The following is a 26,931-nucleotide window of genomic DNA, read 5'->3' as shown; positions in this document are numbered from 1 at the left end:
CAACAAGAGAAGGTCATTCCTTTTCTTTGATCAAAACTGGATCAGCCTTAGATCCTTGTCCTTTTAAAATTCTCCCCCCGGTAATGGATGTCTTAACACCAATCATCATGCAAATTTGCAACGACATATTCAGATCAGGAATCTACCCGGAAATCCTGAAAAAGACTCTCCTTAAACCCCTGTTAAAAAAGCCACATCTCGAGAAGAACGATATGAAAAACTACCAACCAATAGCCAGCCTCCCATTTCTGGCTAAAGTAGCAGAAAAAGCGATGAACCAACAGCTATCTCAATTTATCGAGGAACATCAATTACTGGATAACTCCCAATTTGGCTTCCGCAGGTACCACGGTACTGAAACCGCCCTGATTAAGGCGGCTGACGACATCAGAGCCATTAGGGACCAAGGGGGAACAGCAGTGTTGGTGCTTCTTGTTCTTTCGGCTCCTTTCGACACGGTCGACCATGTCACATTGGTCGACCGTGTCGAAAAAATGGGCATCCAACAAACAGCAAAAAATCTTTTGGCCTCTTTTTTGGCAGATAGAACCCAGGCTGTTACTCTGGGACCTTTCCAGTCGTCTAACTTGTCTCTGCCGTGTGGGGTTCCTCAAGGCTCATCCCTGAGTCCGACACTCTTTAACATATATGTGTCGGACCTAGCCAATACCATTCGAGCAAATGGGATGAGCCTTACCTCATACGCTGATGACACCCAGTTGGTCTTGTCCATCAAAAACAATGGACACAAGATTGCCAAGAGCTTTCAAGAAGGTATGTTGGCAATCGGAGACTGGATGGCTTCTCATTGTTTAAATCTGAACTCCGAAAAGACTGAGGTACTCATCTTTGGACAGCTTACACCTAGCTGGTCATTAGATTGGTGGCCTGCGTCTTTCGGAACATTGCCTATACCCACTTCTAAGGTAAGAAATCTGGGAATAATCTTCGACGATCAGCTCAACTTTGTCGCACATGCCAATCAACTAGCCTCTTCGGCGTTTTACAAACTACGCCTAATAAAGAAAATCCTCCCTTTCCTCCCAGAAAGTGCCGGGAAAACTTTGGTCAGTTCCTTGGTCCTTTCAACCTTGGATTACTGCAATGGACTTTTCTCTAGTGCCCAGAGCAGGGTACTGGATAAAATGCAAATAATACAAAATGCGGCAGCAAGACTATTGGCCAGAATTCCCAAACATAAGTCTGCCTAAGATACCATCAGAAAACTTCCCTGGCTTCCCATTAGAAGCAGGGTTAAGTTTAAAACCCTCTGTATAGTATATAAAGCCCTGCATAATCAAGGACCTCAGTTCCTTAGAGATCACCTGATCCTTTACAGGCCTCCCAGGGTACTGCGTTCTGCCACTCACAACAACTTCGTGGTGCCTCGCACTAAGACGGTCTCCTGGGGAGACAGGCGGTTCCTGGTATCAGCCCCGAAACTGTGGAACACCTTGTCTCAGTCAATCCGAACCTGTACTTCCCTCTGGGCCTTTCATAAACAGTTAAAAACATGGCTGTTTACTCAGTAATTCAATAGCCCATGCACAACCAGTGGAGAATATGATGCATATGTTCATAGCGCCGAGACGCCTTCGGGCCATTGTTCGCGCTTTATCAAATTTCATAAATAAATAAATTCCTGCTGCTCCTTGCAGAATTCCACCCGTAGGCACCCCTTTCCAGCTGCCAATGGGTCAGCTCAGGCCAGTCCCCCAGTTTGGCCACTTGCTCCCCTGTAGGCTCCAGAGCATCCACCTCAAGGTTTGCCTCCTCCTGGACCGTGGGAACTTCAAGGGCCGGTTTCACACACACCCTGCCTCTTCTTTCTGGCAGGCAACTCTTTCAGGTTCCAGGTCTTCTTGATTGCCCTTACCAGGTGCCATAGGTAGGTAATATGACAACACACAATTGTATATTTGTCACATATACAGAAGCTTTTTCTAAGCATGGGTCCTGAAGAAAGCCTGGGCAAGTGTCCTATGGGGCTGAAACTAGTTGACCATTTATTACGATCAGCTGCTTATTTGGTACATGCCGCTTCTGCACAGTTTTTATTAGGTTTTGGAAGTGATATTATAATTAAAAAAATTTCTCTTCCAAATCCTTTTTATATCCACACTCACTTGCGCTGCACTAAACTTTTTCCATCATTACACTCAATAGATAACCTCTGTTTATGGAAACACCCTTTACGCCGGAACCACAGCCAAACTACAGAAAAAACTCCAACGCATCCAAAACGCCTCAGCCAGACTCATCCTAGACATCCCCCGCCAAGCTCACATCTCCGGTCACCTGAAAGACCTCCACTGGCTCCCCGTCAACAAGAGAATAACGTTCCGCCTCCTCACCCATGCACACAAAGCCCTTTACGACCTAGGACCCGAATACCTCAACATGCGCCTGTCCTTCTACACCCCCACCCGCCAACTTCGATCGTCCAATCAAGCCCCCACCGCAATTCCACGCATCCAAAGATCCACCATGGGAGGAAGATCCTTCTCCTACTTAGCGGCCAAGACCTGGAATTCCCTCCCCACCCACCTCCGCCTCAAACAGAACCACCTCTCCTTCAGAAAACAACTAAAAACTTGGTTATTTGATAAATAAAGCTTCCCCCCCTCCATCATAATTAAACAACAGGGGGTGGTGATGGACAGAGTTTCTGAATTAAGCAGAATCTCTCACCCAGTCAAGAGATCAGGGCTGAATCCAACACCGTTTTTTAGCTCATTGCACCATCCCAGTTTCAGAACCTGGCTGTATGCAAATTAGTCTGTCCCTGGCCCAGTGCATCATGCGCCTTGAGACCCTCTGGGTGAGTAGTGCGCTATACAAATTGAAACTTGACTTGACACCATTCAAATAGGTGACCAAGTTGGCCATCAGTTTTCATTTACCATGTTCTGTGGAGATCGCAGTGACTGATACGAAATCCTATTCACATGATTTCCTTTTGAGTGCAAAAGGTTGAGTGGTAGGTAGGAAGGATGTCCAAATGATGACACTGGCCATCTATGGCAGTTGATGGAAATCTGACTGTTTCGTAAATAGTCTCTGATGGTAGTCTCACCTATTGAGTAAAATATCTCTTTTTTGGATACCATATACTGTTAGTGGGATATATGGAGAGTTGTGTTTTTCCTTCTTTTTGACCACCAGATTATTGTAGTATTTGATCTTAATTGAATTTGGGGATTAAATCTGGTATTTGGTCAGTAAACTATCCCTAAGACCCATGTCCCTTGTGTATGTAGGATTGTTATGCACAGATTGACAACATACCCAAAGCTTTATGATTTCTGGGTGCTGAGAATGTTTTTGATCCAGTGGACTTTTTATTCTTGGAAAAAGTTACGCTAAGAATGAAGTTCCTCACCAAGTTCACCAGATTATGCACCTTAAATTGTATGTCAAAAGCAGATTTTAGATTGGGTAGGCAGGAAATAGGCAAAATGCAAACAGAGCATGGCACGCCAGGAGTGTCCTTCTTTGCCTTTTGTTTTCATTAAACATTAACAAAGTGATAGGTGGAATGCTTGAAATATGTTGAGCCCCAGGCAACCCCACGGTAGCATTCCAACCCATCATTCTTTTGCCCAGCATGGCACCTCAGTTTGAACCCAGCTATATGAACACAAAGTCTCAACTCTGCTCCAATGAGAACAGTCCAGCCCATACTGCCAGGCCAGGTCCTCCCTGAACCAGAACAGAAACCACCCAAGACCAGCTTTGCCCCAGATTGGGGCTATTAAGTCAGGTGTAGCTTGGTTCACGTGGCACAGTAAGGGTATTACATCAAATAAGCCCCACGTGCTACTGAAACAGCTCTAAACTCTACTGATGAGCCCCAATCACAGCAAAACCAATTTTGCATTGGTTGTGCTCCGGTTCAGTGGAGGACCAGTCTGGCAGTTCTGGCTTGACTGCTCCTACTGGAGCAGTAGGAAGACTGATTTTCCTACAGATGGGTAGAAACTGAGGTGGCCTGGTGGACAAATGAACAATGGGTTTGAATGCTTCCAAGTGATTCCAGTAGTTAAGACTGATTGCAAGCATTCCTCCCATCACCATTTGTACATTTCTGTTCTCGTTATTTATAGAGCAAATGTTTAGATATATTAGCACACACAATTGAGTGCAGGTCAAACCCAATATTGCAGGGCCTATAAAGTTATAATACACAGACCATACATAGTGCATTCTTCCGAGCACTGGATTAAGAAAATAGAACTACTGTTTTTGATATAATGGGGCTATAAGAGCAGTACAACGTAGGATAGTAAAGCAGCGGCTCCAAATATTACCCATTTTTAGTTATTTTTGAAGGTTACAAAAAACAATGGAACCTCTGATGAGGCATTTCAATATATTTCCCAGTAGGGATTCATCACATGGGTGTTTATGGGAACTATCATGCTCAATCACACAAATGTTAAAAAGCTAGGGCAGTAGGAGAGGCATTTCAAGGTGACCGAGCTGGGTTGGGTTAATATGAATTTGAAAACGCACCATCTTTTAACAACTCCATTCCTCTTCGTATTCAGTACTTTTCAGACTACGTTTCACTCAAGAGATGATATAAAATGTTCACAGACTATATGAACATATTCAATAGATGTCAGGGTAGTATTGGCACTAGGTTAAACATCATATAGAAATGACATAAAAACAATTTATTGGACTAAGGTATACAGCTATTTGAAACAGGCCTCAGCAACACAACTGGCTTTGGGCCGATGTCCGTCACTGCCGAGGACCAGAGATTTGGATCTAATTGATCATAGGAAGTATCTGGTATTTTTTTGGTCTCTGGCTGAAAGATGTTTAATAGCTCACGCTGAGCTACGGTACCATTAGGTGTGTACAAGATGAGGAGAACCACAATGCCAAAAGGAAATATTTTATATACTAGTTGCACATCAATCCCAGTTTCAAACAACATGGTGTTCATTTCAAAACTGGCTACTGACAAGGACTTCCACATCTTGTCTGCTTGAATGGCATTTGATTAAGTATAAAATGGAGAAAGGCAAATTGCTTGTAGGATTAATTATGCTCAAGGTACCCATGTAAAGAAAGTACAAATACCCCTTGCTTCTAACACGTAACATAATAAATAAAAAAACAGGATGTGATTTCTTGCAAACCATCCAAAAGCTGGATGTTCAGCTCCTACCTGAAGCCAAACCAAGACAAAATATCGGTTTGCTAACAGAAAACAATGTACAAGGCACACCCAGTCAATCATATGAACCTTGACAGCTTCAAACCCCAACTTTCACAAAAAAACAAGTCACTTGGATTCACCTTGGACACCAACCTTACCCTCAAGGAACAAATTGCCAAAAAAGAAAACAAAGATGGCCTAGTACCATCTCTCTTCTAAAGAAAGTCAAACTGTTTCTCCCAGAAACGTCAAAACTGCTGATCAAGACCTTGTACTCTTGCATTTGGATAGTGATAATGCCCATGTCCATAGTTCAGACTCCACACTAGCAAACCTTAGGGGCATACTACAAAGCACATCACATCTAATCCAGGGTACAAATAAATATGCTCATGTTAGATTTGGGGGTCTCTAGTTGGCAGAGGGAGGTACCTTTAACCAAATAGGAACCCTTGCGTCAAGTCAGGGTAAGGGGGTAGACTCCTAAAATAACCCCTGCTCACCTCCTTGGCAGCTTGGCAGGAGCAGTCCGGCTTTTCTCAGAGGCAGTGTGTAAAGCATTTGTGAACACATACAGTAACCCAGTGACAACACTTCAGATGAACACCACACAAGTTGTTGTATAAAAAGTATTTTTATATAGACTTAACACAAGACCACAGACGACAATAATCCACAATACTGTACTTTAAAAATGGTAGATATAACTTAGTTCTCTTTAGATGGAAAATGAGACACTGAGTTCAATGTACTTTTAGATGCGTAATGCTATACAACCAAAGTGTTGCGGGAAGGTGATGCGTCGGTTCCTTACACGCAAGAACGGTGATGCGTCGGGCGTAGGGGATGTGTTGGTTCTTATCCGTGTGGAGAGGGGATGCGTCTGTTTCTTACTGCACTTCCGTGGCGATGCGACCAGCAGCGCTGTGATGCGATGAAGTTCCAGTGCAATGAAACAAAATGGCGTCTTCTTGATGCAACAACAATGTGTGCACGCCAGACGGCCGTGCGGAGACTCAACATTTCTTCTGAGCCACGACAGGCCATGCGACACGCTTCTCCAGTGATGCGAGGTGCTTCGGGTGATGCGATGGAGTGCAGCAGCGGCGGCGGCGGCATGCTTCTCCGGTGATGGGACAGCATCTACTGCGACGCTCTTCTCCAGCGATGCGACGACAACTGCTGCAACACGCTTCTTCGTCTTGAGTTGCACTACCAGCGACACGCAGTCTCTCAGAAGGCCCAGCTCAACAGCAAGCACTTCAATTCCCAGCAAGGGAAGGCAGGGGAGCTGGTTGGTGAAGTCTGTTGTCTCTGAGAACTAAGCAGGAGGCAACCTCTATCTCAAGCCCTTGTAGATCCTTTACAAGTTGATTTGAAAGTAGCACAAAGTCCTTTCTCCTTTCTTTGGCAGTCAGGCAACCACTGCAGGCCAATACCCCAAACAGCACTCAGCTTAGCAATAGTCTCCTCCTCAGTTTCTCTGGGTCCTCTCCTCAGCAAAGGTTCTTCTTGTTTCCCCAAAGTGATCTTAAGTTCTGGGTCTGGGTCCCCATATTTATACCAGCAAATCCTTTGTCCTTTGAAGGCAGAGGGTCCTGTACCCAGTCCAAACCAGTTCAGCGCATTCCCGGAGCACTTTGTTGACAAGACTTACTTTGACAGTGTGTGCCGGGAACATCAGACGCACCACAGGAGGTGGAGCCAGCATTGTGGAAGGCAGGCACAGCCCTATTCAGGTCCCCTGTGCACTCCCCCCACCCACCTACATGCAGATTGCTCCATTCAGCCCTGTGCTGACTCGCCCGGTCTCCTGGAATCCCCCAGCCCCTGTCACTCAAACTCCAGACAATGAATTCACAACATAGCAGTTAGGTAAGAAAATACCTACTTTCTAGAAATGGTATTTTCAAACACAAAATGTTAAAACCACCTTCCCTAAAAGATGTATTTTATTATTCTGAGTTTAGGCATACTAAACTCACATTTTTACCTAGTTCCCAGAGTCAGTTAGGATTATAAGATGTAATAATCAAACTGCCGATTATGACCTATGAGGAACAGGTAGCCTTGCAATAGTGAAAAACGAAAATGGCTGTAATTCACTTTTAGGACATGTCACACACACACACACCAGTACATGTCCTACCTTTTACCTACAATGCACCCTGCCCTTGGGCCTACCATAGGGGTAAGTAATATGGAGAAAAGAGATGGTTTAGGGACTGGCAAGTGGGTGCACTTGCCCCGTCAACATGGCAGTAGCAGTCTGCCCACAGGCTCTGCAATGGCAGACCGAGACATTTTTACAGGTTGCTTCTGTGGGTGGCACAGACAGTGCTGCAAGCCCACCAGCAGCATTTGGTTTACAAGCCCTTGGAACACTCAGTGCACTGTACTAGGGTCTGACAAGTAAACCAAACCAGCCAATCTTGGTATCACAAATCCATACATCAATTTACCATAGGAAGCACTTGCACTGTGGCACTGAATAGCAGTGGCACAGTGCCCAAAGCATCTATAATCAGCAAAAACACGAGGCTACAGCAAAAAAAAAAAATGGAAGGGAGACCCACGTGAACAGTGCCAGGTCTAACAGCTCACATTACACACTTGCAGATTGAACTCCACTAGCTCACCTTGCTGGCCTACAACAAAAATGCAGACAGAGATGAAGGCCTTCCTGGGCCTCACTGGCTTCTACAGGAGTTTTGTCAAGGGGTATAGCCCCATTGCTCTCCTGAGCAGACTTCGAAGAAGTAGTCATGGAAGTTGACTTGGACAGAGACCGGATCGGGCCAGAGACCGGACAGACTGTGTTGACTCTCTCAAACAGGCCATGTGTACTGCTCCTGTATTCAAGGTCCCTGACTTTCCCAGAAGTTTACTGTGCAAACTGATGACTCAGAGCATGACAAAGGGCAGTATTATCACAGTTGAATAAGGAGGGCATAGACGAGCCTATAGCCTTCATCAGTAGAAGACTACTTCGTCGGAAACAGAGGTAGAGTGCGATCAAGAGTGAAGCGTTGGCTGTGGTTGGGGCACAGATCATAACTGTTTGGTATTCACATCCGGGTTCACAGACCACCAGCACCCCTCAGATGGTGGCTGCAGAGGAGGAGTGAGAATCCCAAATTGTTGAGGTAGTCCATATCCTTCCAGGGATTAGACTTCGAGGTGGAACACCACTCTGTGTGAGGTCATGCCAATGCTGACGGTCACTTCAGGTTTTTTTTACCTTGGTGATGTAAACAAGCAGTGGCAAAGTCAATAAGTATAGCCTATGCAAAATCGATTGGCTGGGTCAATGTTTTTTTACATGTTGCACAGCAGTTCATCTTCTCTGTAACATGGTTCAAAGAAAAGAATAATAAAAAAAAAAAGCAATAGGATGCAGCCAGAATCCGAAGAATGGGAGGAAGGCAGAGGCAAGGAGGAGCTGCTGACCAATAGGAAGCTAGGAAGACACATATGGGAGCTATCCAATGGTAAGTAATGGGCACGTTCCAAGCAGTTTGAGATTATTATTATTTTTTTTTTTTAAGTATAGATTTAACAAGCACTGTGCAGTAGAAACCTAAAGACCAGTGGCATCATTTACTAAGCCACCACGACGAGTACCCCTTCTTATCTTGAATACAACCTCACCATCTCTGGTGGCTCTCAGTAAAAAATTATAGATAGAGTGTTGAAACTTTTCAAACAACTCATCCCAAGTAAAAGATTTGAGTTTAATCTAATGTTATTTTATTTGCCATGTCACCCCGGCTTGGAGCCAGCTGTAGGCAAATCCGTCTTAACCCTGCTCTCCATGGTAACAGTCCAGCCACAAACTGCCTCCCTGGACCGGAAAGAAACATCCTGGGACCAGTTTCAGGGTATCACCCCTCATCAGCCAGGCTAGCTTGACTCCAGAGGGGCAACATACCCCCAAAACCAGGGGACAATCAGATTGGGAAGAGTAAAAAAATCAAAAGCAAAAAATGAGATAGACCTCTTCCATCTATGCACCAAGAATCTGGAACAACATATCCAGTATCCATCAAGAAAGCTTCACCAATTAAGGAAAGAGTTGAAGACTCACCTTAACAGTCCACAACCTAGCTTCATCGCCTATTAATCGTTGACTTTCTGCTGGTCTTGGACTATGTACAATGGTCCACTGCCTTTTGGCTAGGTTTGTGCAAAGCTTATGCCAAGCTAAGGTATGCTGTTTAGTACCTTAATGTCCCAGTCTTTCCTGTATTTAGTTTGAATCTTGATACTGGAAAAAATATTTAACCTTCATGAGGGAGTTACCTATACCCACCAGTAGAATCAGCTGGTTATCCGCACAAATGACTATTCTTCATTAATCTGTTGGAAAAGTGGTGAATTTCTAGGTCTCCATCACATTTAATGCAATGAAAAGAGCACCAGATCTATCATTAGGACCAAGTGTAGCTTTTCTTGGCACCCATTAAATGTTCTCGTTCTAACCCGGTTAGTCACTAACACAAACTTCAGCTTCTGGATTGTGGTGTAGGAACCTGGGGATTTTGATAAATCCTTCTCTAGTATATTTTTCCTAAATACAGGTCCAAGAGTGGGTTTAAGTGACACAAACAAAAGCTTTTTTCTGCAACGACTACCGATGCTCCTAGTCTAAATCCACAAGTGGATACAAAGAAGCTTATTTAGGATTTAGCAGACCTGAAGCACTCATGCTTCACAAAACCTGCAGTATCCCTATAGAGGTGGGGGTGGGAGACTGGCAGGTTTTTGGGAAATATGACCTAGCATCCTGTCCATCAAGGGGCCACCAGGTCACAGTCCCCCAACCCAATTTGGGATCACTTCAAATCCATCACTAAATTTCCATGCACAGAACTGCTATTCAAGATTGTCCCAAGCAGCAGAAATATAAAAACTAGGAAAGTCAATTAATTACCCCCCCCCCCCCCAATGTGTAAGGGCTAATGCCATTAGGTTTTTGTTTTCTGCAATAAACACCTGTTTTGGCAGTTGGTGTCTGAAAAACAAGGTCATTTGCCGGGCTGACCGCAACAATCATATCTTGTCACCTGCGGGCAAAGTTCAGCCTTCACTGAAACAGATGCACCAAAAGTGGGGGAAAAAAAAAAGGTTTTAGAGATTCCCTTGCTTGGAAGGTGGGGGGGAAGAGAAATCCAACTATGGGGGGGTAAACTGACTATGATCAGTAGTCTTCTGCCATAGGAGAAGGGAGCCCAAAGCCTCTGGAGACCTGCCTGGACACCTGCCAAATGCTAGATCTGACCCTTATTCTCTAGTGCTTCTGAAGATTGTCTTGATCAGGCACAGGGAGGTTGTACCCAGATAAGGATACAGGCATCACATTTGGAGTTTCACAGATACAGGAGAGATGGCCTTTTCCCAAGATCGCAACATTGCTGTCATCATGCCAGTAGTCTTAAAAGGTTTTGCCTGCCTTCAACTCCTTTCAGAGGCACAATAAAATCAGCATCCTTTTTGCATAAAGAATTCCCTGCACCCTATTCCTTGTGCAGCCTGGGTATTTATAGGAATGCCGGATTCCACACATCATTTGACTTGGCTCCCAGTAAGAACACTAGTTAGAGGTTTCTATGCATCTGCAAAAATGTAACTTACTGCCAGTGTGAATTGATTTAAAAGATGAAGATTTGGAAAATGGCAGCTAACATTAGCTCTCTAGTTACCCTGGAATGGATGAGCAAGTCACGGAGTTGCCACATATTCCTCATCATTCAGTCAACTTGTACATACACCCCTTGTAGTGTGTTGCTCAATTTCTATATGCAACTGTAACTCAAACAGTGGGACACAATGACGAGCTGCACAACCAAGTTTTAATTTGTATGAAAGCATTCACGTACTTATAAAATGTCATAAATTGTGTGCTAAAAAGGCTCCTTTATTACATTCAATGAATGCGTAAGTTAGAGCAGCTAAAGTGCTGTTGATGAAAAAGGGATGACTGAAGCAACATCAATCCGCGAGCTGAGACACTTCATACAGGTACGCTCCCAAAAGTTTTACACCCTGAATGTAGTTGAACCTGCAGAGATAAACATAACACAACAGTTTTTAGATTAACTGGTGACTTTATATTGCCAACACAGAGTTCAATGTGAGTAATCCTATGACATCACTAAATGATTAAGTGAAAATAAAGAAAATACGTATCCCCAAGTCAAGTCTTCCAATGTTCGTGTTTAATAGATTCACAGGCTTGGAATACTGGATAAATTACAGATAGCAGCACTGTTTTAACTCCGACAATGTCAAATTATGACATTGGTGGTCACCTTTGCAGCACATCATGTGTAACATATCCTAGGAATCATGTCGGATATTGATTGGCAAACAGACACCTTTATAGTTACATTGGATGTGGTGTCGTACACCAGCATCAATCCAATTTTGGGAATGCAAGCCATGGAGAAAATGCTCTCCAATCAACCAGCTTCGTTGTGGGCCCACACGAAGATGTTACTACACATGATGGAAATAATTCTGAATAACAACTTTTTTATCTTTGACCGTAAATGGTTTCGACAGACAAAAGGGGTGGCGATGGGTTCTAAATTTTCCCCCTCGTTTGCCAACCTGTTCATGGGGGCACTGGAGTCTGACCTCATCTGGGGCCCCAAAGGTTCATCGTATGTCGACTCAATTCTGTTTTGGGGTCGGTATATCGACGATTGTCTTTTACTTTGGTCTGGAACCTTAGAGTCGTTATCTACTTTTTTCAGATATCTTAATGAGAACACATGGGGCATACAATTCACCATGCAACATAGCAAAGAGAAGATGGAATTCCTTGATTTAGAATTTTACGTAAAAGAAAATGAACTTCATAGTAGACTTTACAGAAAACCCACCTCGTGTAACTCCATTCTCCATGCTTGCAGCGCTCATCCCACACACCAAATAAAAGCCATACCTTATGGTGAATATCTCAGAGCCAGACGCAACTGTAGTGAATCTAGAGAATTTGACAATTGTTTGGTCAATATGGAAAATAGATTTCTTAATAGAGGCTACCCCCTTAAAGTTCTGAAATCTGCGGAGAAAAGGGTTTGTCGCGCCTCAAGGCCTGATTGTTTAAAGAAACGTACTGAAACAGAATCCTCTACTCAAAAAATCAGACTCATTACTGAGTTCAATGCACTGCACCAGACGATTTCCAGAAGCTTTAATAAGCATTGGAAAATACTAACTGATGATACAACCCTTAAAGAATGGCTGCCAGTGCGACCGGCCATCACATACAAAAAGGGTTGCACTCTGAAGAATAAACTCAGTCCCACAGTTCCACACAATACTTCAGCCTCAGACTGGCTCACTACACGGAGCCTAGGCTTCTACAAATGTGGTTTTTGCTCTCTATGTGTTTGGGCTAAACATGGAACGAGGACTTTCACAGGACATGATGGTGTCACTTACAAAATCAGACAAAATATCACGTGCCTTACCAGATATGTGATCTATATTATTGAATGCCAGTGTGGCAAGCTATATGTGGGTAGCACCATCAGACCCCTTAAAGAAAGACTTGCGGAACACATGAGAGCTATTCAGAGGAGAGATCCTAAATACCCAGTTGCCCTGCACGTTGCAACCTGTCAACCGCTTGAGGATGAAGTGAAGGTACGTTTCTTTGGTATCGACCTGATCCCCCCAAACATTAGGGGGGGGCAACAGAGAACTTACATTGAGACGTAGGGAGGCTACGTGGATCATGCGTTTGCAATGCGTGGAACACGGGCTAAACTATGACCCTGAGCTTCAATTTTTCTTGGGGAACTGAATATTAAATTTCAATTAAGTCTGTATCCACACCAATTTTGGTCAACTGAACATACGTAATGTGTTGGCCTGCATGAATTTTGTGATTGAAAAGATGAACCGTGTAAATATTTTCGTTGTACTTAGTGTTGACTACTGTACAGTAATATGAATCAGATTTTAAAAGTTCAATGTACCCCATTGTCAGCACATGTTGTTACCTATTGAGTATGAAGGAGTCACACTAGGTGTTATGTTTTGTATCATAAATATGGACATAGGTACAACCATACTCTTCATGCTATGTACGAATTAATGAAAACGCACCAGCTAGATATGATTATGTGCCAGTTCGTAATGTATGGATATATGTTTTAAAGTCACCATTCACTGCGTGGTTTTCTTAATTACACTCATGGGTGCACCTTTCGGGTTCAGTCCACGTGTTTAACAGGCTATTATTGATATGCCTAGCTATTCCTGCATCAAATTATATCCTTTGAACTTTATTTCTCCCTTTTACTTAAATGTCGCCATTCAGCCAATACTTGAATGTGACCTATCTACTTTATGGGTCTATACTTTTACCACCGCTCTGTGATATTTGGAGATGCTTTAGTGAATACTTCACGGAACTTATACTAGTTATAGCCCTCTAAATGTGATGCGTTATTCGATCAGTCGTTACCCATATACAATATGGGTACATTATTTAGTGGATACATCACGTAACTTATAGTAAACATAGCCCTTTATTTTGATGCGGAAATTAATTAGCCTTCACCCCCAATACAAATCGGGTGGATGTGTCTAATTTGGCTTTGGAATTCTTCAGATGCTTTTACACTCATTCCTCCGTTTTTTGGAAAGGAATTAGCCTTCACCCCTAATACAAATCGGGTGGATGTGTCTAATTTGGCTTTAGAATTCTTCAGATGCGTTTACACTCATTCCTTCGTTTTTTGGTTGATGCACTATATTTATAGAGGGAAGCTTTCGCTTCCCTCTGTTTTTATGCCTCGGCATCATCATATTAGTGTTGTACTTTTTCCTCACCCAAAATGGTGACCCAATATGGCCTCTTGATCTCCATGCATGCACTCTACTTGTGGTTGCTCGTCAGGTATTAGTGTGGTTCCGTTTTCCGGTCACGTGTCCGTCCATGGAACACGGCGACCGGGAACACACAGAGGAGGGATGCCAAATCTAAGGTAAGATACTGGCTACTCTTTTACGTGCTGGTTTTAGGCATATAGCTCGCCACTCGTGCGTTTCTTGACTTCCCTTTTTTTTTTAATGGTTTTTTGTCTTCTACAGCGTACCGCTTGTGTTTTAAAAAGCAATCAAACTACTCTAGTCCTTGCAATTTGGATCCCCTCCCGGTAGAATCTGACACGTACACGTGTCTAGGTATGTGAAAAACAACTTTTCTTTCCGTTTAGTTTCATTACGTACTGGTGCCTCTTTGTTTCATTTTGCTGCACCGAATTGGTAATTAGTCAGCATGAACTAAGCATATACTTATGGACTTTTGCATTTTTCCTTAATTTTCCTACAGTCTCTTTATGCTTCCACCTATGCGCTTCAGTGAGCGCCTACGTCATAACCTAGTCGTATTCCCAACCCGGATCTGAGTATTTTTGGATTACTTACACTGTGATCTTCTTTCGATTCATACACAGGGTAAGCGAGTAAGAACGATGTTTAACGAATCTGGGCACCCTGTGATCATAATCACGTGCCTCTGTGATTATTGCCTCTCGTTTTTAATGTGGTTTTTCATAACCACATTCTCTCACCATTATATTCAGATTCACCGCTCCACAACATCAACATTTTGTATTAACCGATAGATGCCTGGGTCTTTACCAGGTAGGCGTTTATAAACATACGTGAGACACTCAATGTGCATGAGAACACCTTTACAAGATAGATCTTGCCACTTAGTACGGAGCACGAGACACCTTCTCTATTAAAGCACTATTATTGCTTTTTGCACCCTGATCCCTCTTTCATTAGCGGATCGTTTTGAGCATGACCATACAGGTGATGAGATTCTCTGAATCCATAACAAATGAGTATACAGTATACTGTATCTCAGGCTTGGCCTGCACTGTTATCACGATATAGGCATGCAGATGTGCACAGTGTTCTTGTTTGCATAGGCACGAATATAGAAGCTAGTCACGCAACACCCGTGTTTGGAATCTCACAATCACGAGCACCACTGTGCGCACCTGGGATACGAAAGTATGTATTATACATACCATAAACTAAATGTCTTGTACATATGTTGTTTTTATCTTTTGTCAGCCCTGAAGAGTCGTGTTGACTCCACTTTAGAACACGACGAAACACGTGTCGGCTGAATGTGGATCCAAATAAAACGTCTTTGGGAATTTTGAAAATACAAGATCTGCTGTTGTTCTTCACTTTATTGTCATTACTGTGTATCATGCTATTTTACTGCCTTGTGGTTGCGAGAGCTTTGCTGTTTTCTCATTATTGAAAGTCTTTGATTTTCCTTGAACGGTTTGGGTTATCCCGTTCGCTCTTCACGCACCACGCTACAAACATTATTTTCCTACTACACTAACGTTTACTATAGGCAGAGCGCCTTCCATCTGTACTGAATATAACCCTCACAGCTGTCTCTTCATCATGTGTAAGGGAGTCTGAGTTCTCTACATCATTGTTTTCCAAGGAACCATTGTGAATTTATATTAAAGGAAAACGTTCACCAGTTTCATCTATGGCTTTAAAAATGACATTTTCTTAGGATTGCTGGGTTGAAGCCCAATACTCTACTGGCCTGGAACAGCACCACCATCCAGGGCTTTATTTATGTTGGAGTGCAATAATGTACTCTTTATATTTCCTCTGAATTAACATAAAACCTACGAATATGTTCTGTAAACTGCAAGGCATGTGGGATATAAAAGGCCTATGCTGAGCAGCAATCACCCTCTTGACAATCATGAGCTTGGTCAAGGATTTAAGCCTTAAGCTAATAAGGTAGCTATTCTTTTTAATAATAATAATACTTATCTGCTGCCAAGGTTGTTGGGACAACTTACACCCCCTTTGACAAAGGAAAGCATAAAGGCCAAATCTAAGAAAGAGCTAAGAACAACCACCTAACGGGGGGGGGGGGGGGGGGGGGGGGGAGAATTAGAAAATAAAATTGGCCTAACAACCTCCCACCCCAAAGAAATAAAGGTGAATCCTAGTCAGCAAAGCAGTTGTCAACAGGCCTCTAATAGTATACTTTTTGACCTCTAAAAGGAAAAAAAACTTGTAGAGGACCTCATAATCTAATATTTGAAGTTGCGGACAGTGGCCATGTCGTTTGGGTCCCTGTGGATGATCAATAGGTTTAAACTGCTGTCCTAAAAACATATGGTGATTGTGCCCTCATCTGGGTTGGTGTGAGGGCTTTAGACCATTAGCGTCTTACCCATAAAAACCTATTCCATTCATGAGAAACATTTATGACCTTGCTGACAACAACAAAAAAACACGACAAGGTGACCAACATTACCAAAAAAGAAAATCTCATCTTGCAGAACAAACTAGACTGCAACTACTTAAAACACTGCGGTCAATTGAGGATCTAGACAGGTTGCCAGGATCGGCCAATAACAAGACATTTATTGGTCCAATTATTATTAAGTAAGTGTGCCTTCCTCCAACGCATCTCCAGGACAAGGAGTGACATTGGCAAAGCAGGATCAAAACCAATAGGAGGCATTCTGGAAGATCACACACAAACACCATACGTAGATTCTCTCTCAGACTAGACTACAGCTACGCTTGAGAACATTCAACGATTGTTGAGGAATTGAAAGAATGGTTTCATGCTCCTATAATTAGTTGCATCCCAATTCCTTAGTGGACCTCCATGAAAATAAAAATCTTGTTGTGGGATATGGGGCGAAGTAGTTGTTAGTGGCAAAAGATCCTGGTGCTGACGTTATGTTTATCAGGTGCTGAGAGTGGGTCTTCAGTACCCTACCAGCAAGTTGTATATGGGGAGTAGATTGGTGAAAGAAGAAAGTACCAGGGAATCAGACTTGATGGGAGACAAGAGTGTACTACCAACCCTTTAGCTTGGCCCACCCTTTCCAGGCCATACCATAAATATTGGGCAGTGTGTTTGGGTCACTCCTAACCTTTAGAAATTCCTGCAAGCCCAAAGAGTGCCACTCCACAGATTAAAGTCATGTGAATTAAGAGATCGGCCATTACATTGTTTGTCGCTTGAATGGAGAATTCAGCCATTTGGAATGCTATATAAACTTTAAAAGATAAAACAGAAGTGCAGTCAAGTCGAGCCTAATAGAGAACTTTGTGAAGTATGCAAAGTCTTGAATCACAGCATTTCTGTAACTGGTAGGTAATAAAGCACATCTGCTTTGTATCTCAGGACATATAAGAGACCAGCAGAACGACTACAGCCTATTGAGCTTACACATTGATCTGCTTGGGATGCCACTCTTATTTCATTAGCGTGATCAATGCTGGATGTTAGTATTGTGTGAATCAATGCATTTTTTGAGGGAGTGCAGAAAGGGATGGGCCCGCTCATAGCAAGGGTAGACATTGGTGCCCGGTCTTAGCTATTGCATTTAATCATGACATTAAGGACAGTTTGTTTTTCAACTGAACAACCAGGGTAGGAACCTGCTGTTCTGGTATTTGGATTATGCCACGCGAGTCAACCTACATGACCGGAGAGAGGATGGACCACAGGCACATTCACACAGGTCTCAGTAGTCAGTCTGTTAATGCAGAATCTGTATAGCTGCATCTAAAACTGGTCTTGCTCAACGCTGTGTCCCAAAGCTCTCCTGCACTTTCAGTTTGAAATTGCAATCAAAGCTTTAAAATAATTTTCAAAGCTGCTAAATGTCTTTTTGTTGTGCGCAACATCTTCAGCCACTCAAGCATTTGTAACCAGCAGCACCTTGCATGCTGGTATTTATCTTTTGATACTTACAATGTCAAAAGTGGATTTGCACTTCCTATGATACCCATGCTCTGGCTAGAACTTCAGGCCGGATTAAGAGGTTGCACGTGATAAGCAGCTAGTTGGCAGATAGGATTTTAAAAGACCCCATTTTAGGTGAATGTCATTTAATTATAGCGATTGCATCATCCTTACTAAGTGGCACACCATGCTGCCAACTTTGGTGGAAAGGGGCAAAGCTTAGTCAGTAAGATTCACGGGTGTGACTCAAATTTCCCAACTAAAAAAAAAAAAAGTAGTGGCCGCAGGGTGAATGAGTTAGAGGACCGAGGTTCGGATTTACTGTTCCCATGAGGAAGACAGTCAGTATCGATTTGCATAACGTCGGTAACGGGGCTCATTTAGAGTTCAGCAGACAAGCACTCTATTGCAAAAGACCCAGTTTGCCAAACTCAAGGCTCACTCAGCCAATTTGACAACGTTTTACACTGACCAAGTAAAAAGCACTCGGTCAGTGCAATTCTCCGATGACCCAGCAGAGTAGGGACCATCGGAGGCAAGTCATTTGACCATCTGCCCTATTTAGAGTGGAAAGTTGAATGGCTTTTTTTTCTTCTTCACTATCCATCACTGCCAGGTATATCCTGGCAGTGAGGTATACCTGGCAGTGAGGAAACAGAAAAAAAAAAATAAAGACCCCTACACTTGGTGTGGAGATTATCATTTTCTTTCGGAGCAAACCTTCCGCTGTGGAAAAGGAAATATATATATATATATATTTTTTTTTAAAGCACACATTTAGAAATGTTTGACAGCTGGCCAGCATGTTTGACTAACGTTTCCTACATTGACAGGACCCACCACGATAATTGTTCCTACCAATGTTTAAGGATGTTTGTGGGAGGGGGGGCGGGGGACATCTCTAAATTTGTCAGGCGATGTAAAGGAATGGTGGCAGACAAAGTCCTCCTCTAGCCCGTCTGCCTTTCCTCTTTCTGCAAACCTTAATTCAGACCCTCTGTCCAGTATGGGACAGAGGGCAAAAAAGAAATGACAGTCCAGAGCGCAACCCTGAGCGATTGCCAGGTGGTCTGACTATACACAAGCATTTGTTCCATCAACTTTTGAGTGTCTGATTGCACTAGTATGCCTGCAAACCTAGACTAGCACAGCTTTCCGAGCCTACTACTGACAACATTTGTGATTTCCAAAAGTAGTACATTTGTATCCATTTGTATGGATACTACTTTTTAGGCAAACCATTCACTATAGAAGTTCCTTCTTTCTCCAAAACAAATAACCAAGCCAATACCAGGACAACAAGAAAATCCAACACAAACACAGCAGACCCGATTTAAGGGCCCCCCAGACTAAATAGCAAAGAAGATTTATTTCTGAGGTGTAACACCCCAAAAACCACCTTGAAGCTACCCCTGTGGAGGTGAATAGGAAAATGTGGCTGGTGTATACTTTCCAGCATCCCAAGTCCATATTTCAAAGTAAAATCATATCATACTGCCTTGAGATGGTTCTCGTCTGAGCTCACTATCATATAAGTAGGATCACAACAGGAAACCTAGTGAACGGTTAATATTATCTCCATGGCAGCATTGTGCAGTCAATTCAAAACAAACACAGGCCCTTTAGCACATGCAGCTTCTCGAATAATAATCCTCCTGCCCCCTCCCCCAATAGGTTGCAACTAATCTTTGGTAGTTACATTAACAGCTCACCTATTCAGCTTTTCATTTTGTGAATGAGCACCGTCGTCTGACGAGCCTACAGGCAGCAGCATGACATTTTTACCCGTTGCCTCCTGGAATGTTAAAGTTACAGGAATGCTTCCACCTTCTCGTGTCAAATCAGGCTCCACACCAAAAACTGCACAAACAAAACAAAGCACAAAAGTCACAAAGTGATTTGATTCGTCTCACATTATAGGCAAACAAGGAAGGAATAGATGTTGGATCTGTTGTGAGGATATAAGGGCGTCAGAATAGGAACATTTACTTAACAAAAGGACAAAATGAACCAAGTTTATGATCAAATATCAAATTCTCATGGCTAGATGGCAACAAAGATATACCCCCTCCGAACACTGTTGAAGGGAAGTAAAATGGGGTGGAAGTTATATAGAACACGATCAGATGAGAATGGGTGGACTCACTGGGACATCCCCCGACAAATCAAAAAGATTACGCATGGACATGCAACATCTGAAAAAGTGCCGCAAAAAGAGTAATAGCTTGACAGTGAACCTTAACTGTATTGTTTACACTAGGCATTATAGGTTTTACACTGAAAGTCGAGAGATGTGTGTGCTACAAAAGGTTCCAATTATATTTTGCTTTTTTGATTTTATGTATAACTTAGTTTATGAGTGGTATTCTTATTTTCTTTTTGAGGATATAAACAAGAGGATACAAAGGTGGAAAAGAACATTTTACGAAGAAAACTCCTCAATTCAGAATACAAGGTTACACTGGAATTAACCAATATGCATATGGTTTCTAGACAGCTAACACTCTCAAATCTGTCTGCAAACACCACTATAATCTTCAGTCTATGCAAATAAGCGGAGAAAGAATCTGGCGGGTCCGGCTGTACAGGTGCATTTAAACAAACACAAAGCACGAAAAGGTCTCACTTTGAAACAAGATGACAAAGTAGCAAAATAAAGAACCAGAGAAACGTTGCATCCACCCAAATCATCATCGTTCCAGCCTGTTGTAACATTGGTGGAGTTCCTACAATTGCAGAGAATACTTTGCAGAAAAGGGGAACCATCAGCTTGTAGAAGCTCGACTGCTACTAGCATAGGAAACCAAGGGCAATATGTGGGGGAGGGAGAACTACAAGAGACTTTAAATGTGCCCAATTTGGACTGCCCAGCAGAAGCAAATATAGTCTGTCAATATGTCTTTAGATAAATTGAAACAACATGGAAGAACTTGTGTTATGATAACCAAGGTAGTGAAAAATTGAAACCATTTATACTATGGTTGAGCCCCAACAAGAATCAGGGAAGCTGAATATTAGGTACGTTACCAAAATAAAACAAATGTATATAAAAAGCATATTTTGCAATCCTCCTCATAAAACAGGAATTTGTTTTGCCTGGGTGGAAAACAGCAAGAATCACCCAAGAGGGATTTTGCCTGGTTTTCTAAAGATGTGCACAAGCAATTGTGGAAATTCCTAAATGTTTTACTGCAATAATAATAATAATAATAATAATAATAATAAGTACCTCTAGTCATTATTGAGGAAGGGCATCCCATACATACAAAGAAGATGAGAGGATGATTCAGCATTACACAGCATAGTGCTTCTTTCAATAGTGTTAAAGATAAGGGTTATACTATTTCTTAATACGACACCAGTTGGATTTAAACAATTTGTCTGGCACCAATCTGCCAAGAAACAGACTTTTGTGATCCTAGCTAAAGATACAGTTAAGAATGCTGTATAAATTAACAGAAGAGTTTACAAAAACATGCTGAACTGCACATGATTAATTTATCCTGAAATACCAGAGGGGGTACATTTCAGCACATTCAGGTATACAGTGCGTGTAGGCAGTTTCCAAGGCAGTTTCTCCATTCGTCATGAAAACAAGTGTGTGGGATAGAGTATTTATAGACAAGTTCTCCAAAAAATGTTGATGTACACACATAACTTGCATAGATTTACTCATTTTGAGATTTTTAAAATTCCAGGGAATACGTTTGGAAAATAAACAAATAAAAAAAAAAAAGCAAGCATTGCACATTTCAAAGAATACCCATGCTGACTGTTGCTGGGCGGACCATCCACCGGATTAGTGGAAATAACATTCACCGTTTAGATCCTCCACATTGTAAATGTTTACTCATATTCGGGGGAAAGAGGGGGGGGGGGTGTCGGGAGGAGAGAAGATGGAGAGAGATCCCTTCTCGTACATGCCATGTGAGACAGTGCCTCTTGACATGGTTAGCCCCCACTTTTTGCCTGGTATGTGATGTGGTTTTGATTGTAGTGCGCAGGATCCCTGCCAACCAGGTCCCCTGTGCCAGTGCTTCTTCCCTAAACATTTTCTACAACTGGCCCTTCGGGCTCCTGTAAGTTACTCGTAAATGGTACCTGGGTACCTAGGGCATTAGGACTGAAAAGGATCAACTAGAAACCCCTCGGCTAGGCCATGCAGAGTGCCACTGCAATATATGGCTTACACTCCGTGTTAAGCCTAAGGCTGCTCGCCCACACCACCACTAATGGAGCACTTCGAGTATACATTGAGCTGTGCACACTTCTGGAGTATCTCTGGATTCTGTGCACTTATAACCACCTCATGGCATACCATACGCAGAGCCAGCTTCCTATATGCCCGAAACACAGTGGAGCTGTAGCACTTCTCAATCCTCACTGAACACTTACCCCATCCTTTCTTACAACTTAAATTCGGTGTACCATTAGGGTGGGAGAAGACCATGGAATGTTTTTATATACTCTACTTCTGGTGGGGGAATGCCCTTCCTAATACCCATCCTTCTGACCCTACCATGGGACACATTCAGATCCCATGATGAAATTTACGATTGCAGACAATCTGTTCGACTTGTAGATTTCCATAACTGTCAGTACCGTCTAGGTCAGGGGTCTCCAAACCGGTGACCGGTTTGGAGACCCCTGGTCTAGGTCTAATACACAGGAGGCTGATTCTGTGTGTCAGAGTGTGTCACGTGGTGCAGAGGACAAGATGCATAACCAAGCTCCACTTAACTGCATTGAAATGTGAGGGAGTCCGGCCATTAGACAATTAACCAACAACCTAAACACAGATATGGTTCAAAACATTGTAGGTAAATGCATCGTTTTAAAGCAAAGGAAAATTAAGACATTGGATAGTGGTGGCAACGTCAAGACAGGCAGCATTTAGCATCACAGAAAACAACAGTATTATAGGAGACACTTATGAAGGTTTTACAATTACTACATCAATGATTACTGTACTTCGTTACATTAAATTAGGACACAAACAGCTGAAATTGCCTTTTGGGAGGTTGTCTTTCCCTTTAAAATATTACAGTGCTGTAACATTGGTACTTTAGTGGTAAGAGGCTGGTTTGTTTTACTAACTATGTCAATACGAATTTATTTGATGCAATCTAAGAAAATTGGTTAAAAAAAATGATTTGGGAGACCGTGACTGAATGCTATGATGGGTGTTCTCTACAACAACCTATGGCAGCCGGACACCAGTGCTGTGCTGTTTTCTCAAGTCAAACAAGAATAGGGGACTATTACAGATAATGGAATAACCAGAGATTGGGGGAGAGTGGAGTGGTGGGTGTGGCATTAATCTGTTTCCTGCCATAGAAACCAGGTTCCCAAGAAACAGAAGTAAGGCCCTCATTTGTAGGGAACTGAAAATCCTCATTACTCTGTAGGAAACTCTAAATATGGAGTACACCTCACCGGTGAACTTCCTCCATTATAGGGATATTATGGAGGATCTTCTGCTAGTGCTTTCTAGTCAAGATGCAAACTTTCTTAAAGTAATTGGAGTTATCTCGAAATTCGAACTGAAGTAAGTTGCCCACTGTTACCACATTATTTCTGATACAAATTATTATGTAGATGTTGAAAAGTTCAGTTATTACACCGGTAAGGGCAGTATTACATAGTACACTAAACAAGCATTGGAATAGCCAATAGGTCTCGCATTTGGGACCTTGTAAGTAAGTAGAATACTTCATGTTTACATTTACTTCGTATTTAGGATGCAGTAAATGTAAACGTGAAGTCTTAAACTTCATTTTTTTTACTTGCAAGGTCTCAAAGGCAAAACCTATTGGCTATGCGCTGGCTCAGGCGATACCTAAAAATGGTATAGGAGTTTACTGAAGATCTAAACGAGAAGAAAAGGACAACTCCCAACAAGATCAGCAGTAACTATTTTCTAGCAGCCCCAAATGTCAGTCTCCACTCAAGGGTCCAACCACCTTTTTTGTTGCTGATCTCTTCCCCATCAACAGAAGGAAGTCAACTAGGCCACAAAGCAACTTAACTACGGTGTCACACACAATCGAGTAACCCCAGAGGCATTTAATTACCCTCTAAGGTAGTACTTCCTAAACTTTTTAGAACCACAGCCCAATTTTTAGAATGACAAACTTTTGTGACCCATCTAACTTGAACGGACATAAAGTGGGCGATTTTTTAATGTAACTAAAGCATCGTGTGCTGATGCACTCATTTACAGACACCGCATTTTCCACTGAAATGGGCACTACATTTGCTAAATCAATTTTACTGATAAAAGTATATTGCACACACATGGTGTGAGGAAATCAGGTTCAAGTAAATATTTACCATTTGTCCATCACTCAAAGTGACTTGATTTGTTTTGATCCTATTCAAATCGGTTTCCATTTCAATTCAGAATTGCAAAAAACATGCTCAACGTTTGCTTTTCTAATTGCTGAATGTGAACAGTTAATGTAAAGGTATTTACATTTTGTAGAGTTACAAAAATGGCATGCTACAGCATTTCACACTCCCTGTACCCCAGCAAAACTGCCTCAAATTGACTTTACTTCTCTAAATGCAAATTGAGAGGAATTGGTATGGCTGGATCAAAGAGATGGGGAGCGAATTATGTGAAAGGGTGAGATGAAACAGTTTAAGTATGAGCGAAATGGGCAGAAGAAAGGGACTAGCAAGAAAGACATGATAAAGAGAAAGCAAGCATGTAGGATCCTCTGCCATAAAGGTCCAAGTGTGACTGGACAGAAAGTCTCACGACAGGCCTGCCTTTAATGTGGCCCAATGCACGCCTTTCACGTGGTGCTACAATTAGTGCATTGAAAGGGAAAGGGGCATAGTCGTTGCTGTGTGACAGGAGGGATCTGCCTTACGTGTCGCTGACTGCAGGTGAGTGAAGTGTTATGTGGCTGCAGAGAACAGGATGTGTGGGAAAGGTTATTGAGAACATGTGGTGAGTGGGTGTTGGCCTTCAAAAGAGCAGCGCAAGGACTGGGTGACAGAAAGTGGACAGCTTTGCCAGGGGAGTGAGCCATGAGACTTGGACATATTGGTGCTGGAAAGGATAGCACCAAGCTTGCAATACCCACAAGCAAGCACATTGCCCAAGATATCCCTGGCACTGTACCTTCTACAAATTAACACATGGCTGGAGATCGTGACAAGCAGTCTGAACGAGGATTTCCACACTGACTTAAGAAGTCCATCAGCAACATACAACGGGGTACAAACTACAGGGTCATCCACTCAGAAGGGGGAGGATAGGTTAGATGTTATTTTTTTTTTTTTTAAGTTTTATATAGCGCTGGCTATACCCGGAGGTATCAGAGCGCTTTACATGAGCATCAGATCATAGTTACAGGTTACATCGTTACAAAGGTTACACAGTTCTTAGAGCATGGCAACATAGTTACTTGTACGGTCGAGAAAAACAATAAGCACAAATACGTAAGGGGAAAAGAAGGCAAGGTGGGAGATTCAGGGGGGGTTGGAGTAGGGGAAGTAGACAGATAAAGAAGGTGGGAAAGAGGAGGGGAGGGTGAGACACACAGCATGGGGAGAAGAGGGGGAAGGGTGACGGGGACACAAACCGGTAGACGAGTCAAGGCAACGTCCAAAGTCCAGTAAGCTGTGATCCCAAGGGAAGTGGTATCCCTTCCCTATCTCTATTGCGAGAGGCTCCCTTTACGCAGTGGACTCTCTCAGAGAGGACTCCAAGGCCTACATACTGGATCCTTCCCCAAAAAGGGGAGAGGGAGTGCTTTGGCAAGGGGTGCCATACCATACCTCAAGTGTGAGTGGCTCCCTTGGCGCAGTGGACTCACTCAGCGGGTTCGCTGAGACTCCAGAGTATAAATATTGGATCTTTGCCCAACAAGGGGAGAAGGAGTGCTTAGTCAAAGGGCACAAAGGACAGGGGGTAGGCAGAGTAGCAGGCAAGGGGAGAGATTCAGGGGAGAGAGGATAGGGGCTAGGGAAGAGACAATAAGGAGAGACGAAAATAAGTCTGCCTATAGACTGACTGGGTAGGTGTCGACCAAGGAGGGAATCCAAGGCCCATCTCCCCTTTAGCTAAACCAAGTAGCTCCATCGGGCATCAGACAAAGTAGTTCAGTCTCAAAACATTGAGAGAGGAGGGAGAGAGAGACATAAAGAGATGACAGGAAGTGCAACAATGTGGTTCAACAATATACTAGAAGAAGATCAACAAGTAAACATTAAATCAATCAGCAATACAATTAGGGGAGGAGTGAAAGGCGAGAGAAAGTGCACTTCACTGTTAAATGGACAAGAGCTGCCTTTGAAGTGGTACTAAAGGTAGAAATGTGCCACAACTCTAACAAGAAAGATAGCATTTACCAAAATACTGGGTAAGGTGTTAGTCATAGGAGATTCGCCCATGCTACCAGTAAGTCTATTTGCTCACTGCAGAAGGCGAGTGACCTTGCTAAAGCTTGCAGACTGACTGGTGAGCAGGTATCCCAGTACATGCCACTAGGGCAAGAATGACAGTGGCGTTGAGTGAGTACCCATGTGGTTAACCCTAAGAATATATTTGCTATGGGGCCACAAAGTAGAGTCTATGGTGTGACCAAGGGCCGCACGGATGCCAGCAGGGTGGAGGTAGGTGGTCTGGGATTGTGTAATTAGATCGAAATTTATTTTTTTTAAATAAACGGGCAAGTAATTATTTGCAGGTTAATACATGTTTGACATGTTCTGAATATTAGGGCGCAGCAACAAAACAGAAGCTCATGCTGTTGTTCACCAGGGGGGCCACATGTAAATGTTGGGGGCCGCAAGCGGCCCACGGGCGTTCTTATTGTGTTCCAGAAACCCAGCTATCTGTATGGTCAATACTTTGTTTTATGTACAGACAGGGCTTTAAGTGGGCCGGGTCCTGCCGGTGCTAAGAAGGGTCCACATCAGGCTCTCCATTTTTACCGTCAGGGTGAAAAAAAAAAACTTA

At 42.9% G+C, this 26,931-nt stretch overlaps 1 protein-coding gene across 2 annotated transcripts in view; it reads right to left on the bottom strand.

Moving 5' to 3' along the window:
• Positions 1-11,003: 11,003 nt before the first annotated feature.
• Positions 11,004-26,931, bottom strand: part of CNDP2 (carnosine dipeptidase 2) — a 91,417-nt gene continuing 75,489 nt past the window's right edge. Inside the window, exons 10-11 of one of the 2 annotated variants that reach the window (XM_078687818.1) lie at positions 19,670-19,817; positions 11,004-11,234 (exon numbers count right to left, since the gene is read on the bottom strand). In XM_078687818.1, coding sequence (XP_078543944.1) covers positions 11,165-11,234; positions 19,670-19,817 — 218 coding nt within the window. In that variant the 3' untranslated portion in view covers positions 11,004-11,164. The remainder of the gene's footprint in view (positions 11,235-19,669; positions 19,818-26,931) is intronic. The other variant, XM_078687819.1, reaches the window with a different exon arrangement.

This window comes from Lissotriton helveticus, chromosome 4_1, assembly GCF_964261635.1.
Source record: "Lissotriton helveticus chromosome 4_1, aLisHel1.1, whole genome shotgun sequence".
NCBI lineage: Eukaryota > Metazoa > Chordata > Amphibia > Caudata > Salamandridae > Lissotriton > Lissotriton helveticus.
Note: the sequence above shows the minus strand (reverse complement) of the source record. Positions and strands in the feature narration are given on the sequence as shown.